The sequence below is a fragment of the Trypanosoma cruzi genome, genomic scaffold (assembly GCF_000209065.1).
Source record: "Trypanosoma cruzi strain CL Brener 1047053513371 genomic scaffold, whole genome shotgun sequence".
NCBI lineage: Eukaryota > Euglenozoa > Kinetoplastea > Trypanosomatida > Trypanosomatidae > Trypanosoma > Trypanosoma cruzi.
Window position 1 is genome coordinate 1 of NW_001849217.1, and position 2,184 is coordinate 2,184.

Genomic DNA, 2,184 nt, shown 5'->3' on the forward strand with positions numbered 1-2,184 from the left:
TTCCGCCGGCATCATCGGGGAATCCCTTCCCGTGGCGTGTGGCGTGTGCGACACCGACGTGCACTGCTTTGCTGCTGCGACGAGGGCGATGTCGGGGTCGTGCGGCTGCCGCTGTGCTGAGGGCGGGTACGGGCGCGACTGCCTGCCGGTGTACCTGCCGCACGTGGACGGGTGCAACCGCACGCCCGTCATGCCGCTGCTGAGTCACACGGCGACGCTGACGGAGACGCGCAGCCCGACGCCGACGTGGACGCCGAGCCTGAGCGCGACGCACTACAGTCCGACGCATTACGGGCCGACGGAAACCCTGCAGGTGACGGAGACGGTGGAGCTGTCGCCCACGCGGACCCCGACGGCGTCGGTGAGCGGCACGCTGTGGTGGAGCGACGTGGCGTGCCCGACGCTCGCCGTGACGACGACGGCGGCTGGAGGAGGCCTGACGCAGAACGACATCCGCGGCGGTGGGAGCGCCGTCCCGACGCTGCTGATGGTGGCGCTGCCGCCGCCGTTTCGGTGGGCAAGCGACCCGCGGCTCGGCACGCACCTGAGCTTTGTGCCGGTGTCGACTGCGCAGCCGCGCGGGTTCGGCGGCCCGTGGGGAGCGATGCTGCGCAACGCGACGTGGATGCGCAGCGCGACGAATCCGTCCACCGTCCTGGAGCTGGCTGTGCCCGTGCACCGCGGTTACTTCATTGCTGCCGACGAGACGATAGTCATTCAGTGCGACGCTGTGGCGGTGTTCGGCGGCTGCAAGGGTGTGCTGCTTGGGTCCTTCACGATCAGGTCCGACACGCTGCCCGTTGCTGCCAGCGCCCTCTCGGCAATCACCGGCGTTGTTGCGGGTGCGGCGGCTGTCGCCGTGGTGGTGACCGGCGGGCTGGGCTCCATCCTGGAGATGCAGGCACTCGGCGTGTTTGCGAGGATGTCATGCGCCTCGGTGCAGGAGCGTGCGAGCACCGTTGCGCTGCCGTACTTCCTGTCGGTGTTCGCTGTCCTTGACCCGCTGTGGATGGTGGTGGGCAACGCGCTGCTCGCCGCTGTGTTCGGGTGCGTGCACTGCGGTGTGACGGCCGCCTTCCAGCGGTGGCGCGGCGTGGACGCGGCGAGTGCGTGGGCGGCGATGCGCTTCCCGAGCCTGACGTGCGTCGTGGCGCACGCGATGCACCTCGGTATCTTCTTTGGCTCCGTGCTTGCACTGGCGATGCCCGACGCTCGCGTGCAGCACCGCGTGGTTGGTGTCGTTGGCGTGCTGTACGGTGTGGCGTTCCCTGCTGGCGTGTGCTACTTGATTGCCCGCCACGTGGGCGCGAGCTTCACGAAGTACTGGCAGTTTTCGAGGAAGCCGCTGCACGAGCGCCTGCTGTACCCCGTCGGGTATTGGTTCCCTGCGGCGCAGCAGCGGATGTACGGCGGCATGCTGACGAACATGAGGGGCAGCCACGTGTACTGGTGCGTGTTCCAGCTGTCGGTGCTGTGTGTGGTGTGCCTGATTGCGGCTGTGCAACCGCCCGTGGGAGGCTGCCACGTCCAGTACTTCTGCATGGCGGCTGTGCTGCTTGCGGGTGCGGGCGTGGTTGCCTTCACGAACATGATGCGCTCGGCCTTCCTGACGGTGTTGCAGACGGCGAGCTTTGTGCTCCTTGCGGTGCTGTGCGTGGTCAGCGCGGCCAACCACCTTGCGCCGAGCGACGGCGGTGTGAGGGCGTACGTGGCGATCGTGCTGCTGCTGACGACCGTGCTGCTTGCGGTCACTGTGTACAGCGTTGTTTTTTGGTACGCGGAGGACCACCACTGGCAGGAGCTGCGCGAGCCGCAGCGTGGTGGGCTGGAGGCGCTGCTGCGCGATGACGAGGAGAGCGACGAAGAGACGCAGAAGCCTCACGACATGACGTCATCGTCGTACGCCTCAGGCACCACCGTTGCGTCGTCGTACCAACCACCTGCACCGCCGCTGCAGCCCATGGCTGGTGACACCCACTCAGACGCGCTGAGCCTGCTGGACCGTGCATCCAGTGCGAGCTGCAGCGTTAATTATGCCCCTCTGGTCAGGTAAGGATGGTTTGCTTGGCGAAAAATTTAGCGCAGTTTCTCCTTTTGGGGGTGTAAAGGCTCCGCCACTCAACAGCACCGTTGCACGTCGAGAATGCACAAACCCCCTAACAGGTACGGCATAACGTGGATGCT

General features: G+C 66.6%; 1 protein-coding gene across 1 annotated transcript, besides 1 other annotated feature; it reads left to right on the plus strand.

The window, feature by feature from the left end:
* On the plus strand, positions 1-2,053 carry Tc00.1047053509371.10 (dispersed gene family protein 1 (DGF-1), putative; the record flags this gene model as incomplete). The annotated part of the gene is made up of 1 exon (XM_797545.1): positions 1-2,053. A coding segment is annotated over one exon (2,053 nt), but the record flags the coding sequence as incomplete, so codon positions are not given.
* Positions 1-2,184: a sequence feature (areas not merged during assembly with more than two copies in the genome that could not be assigned to a particular haplotype).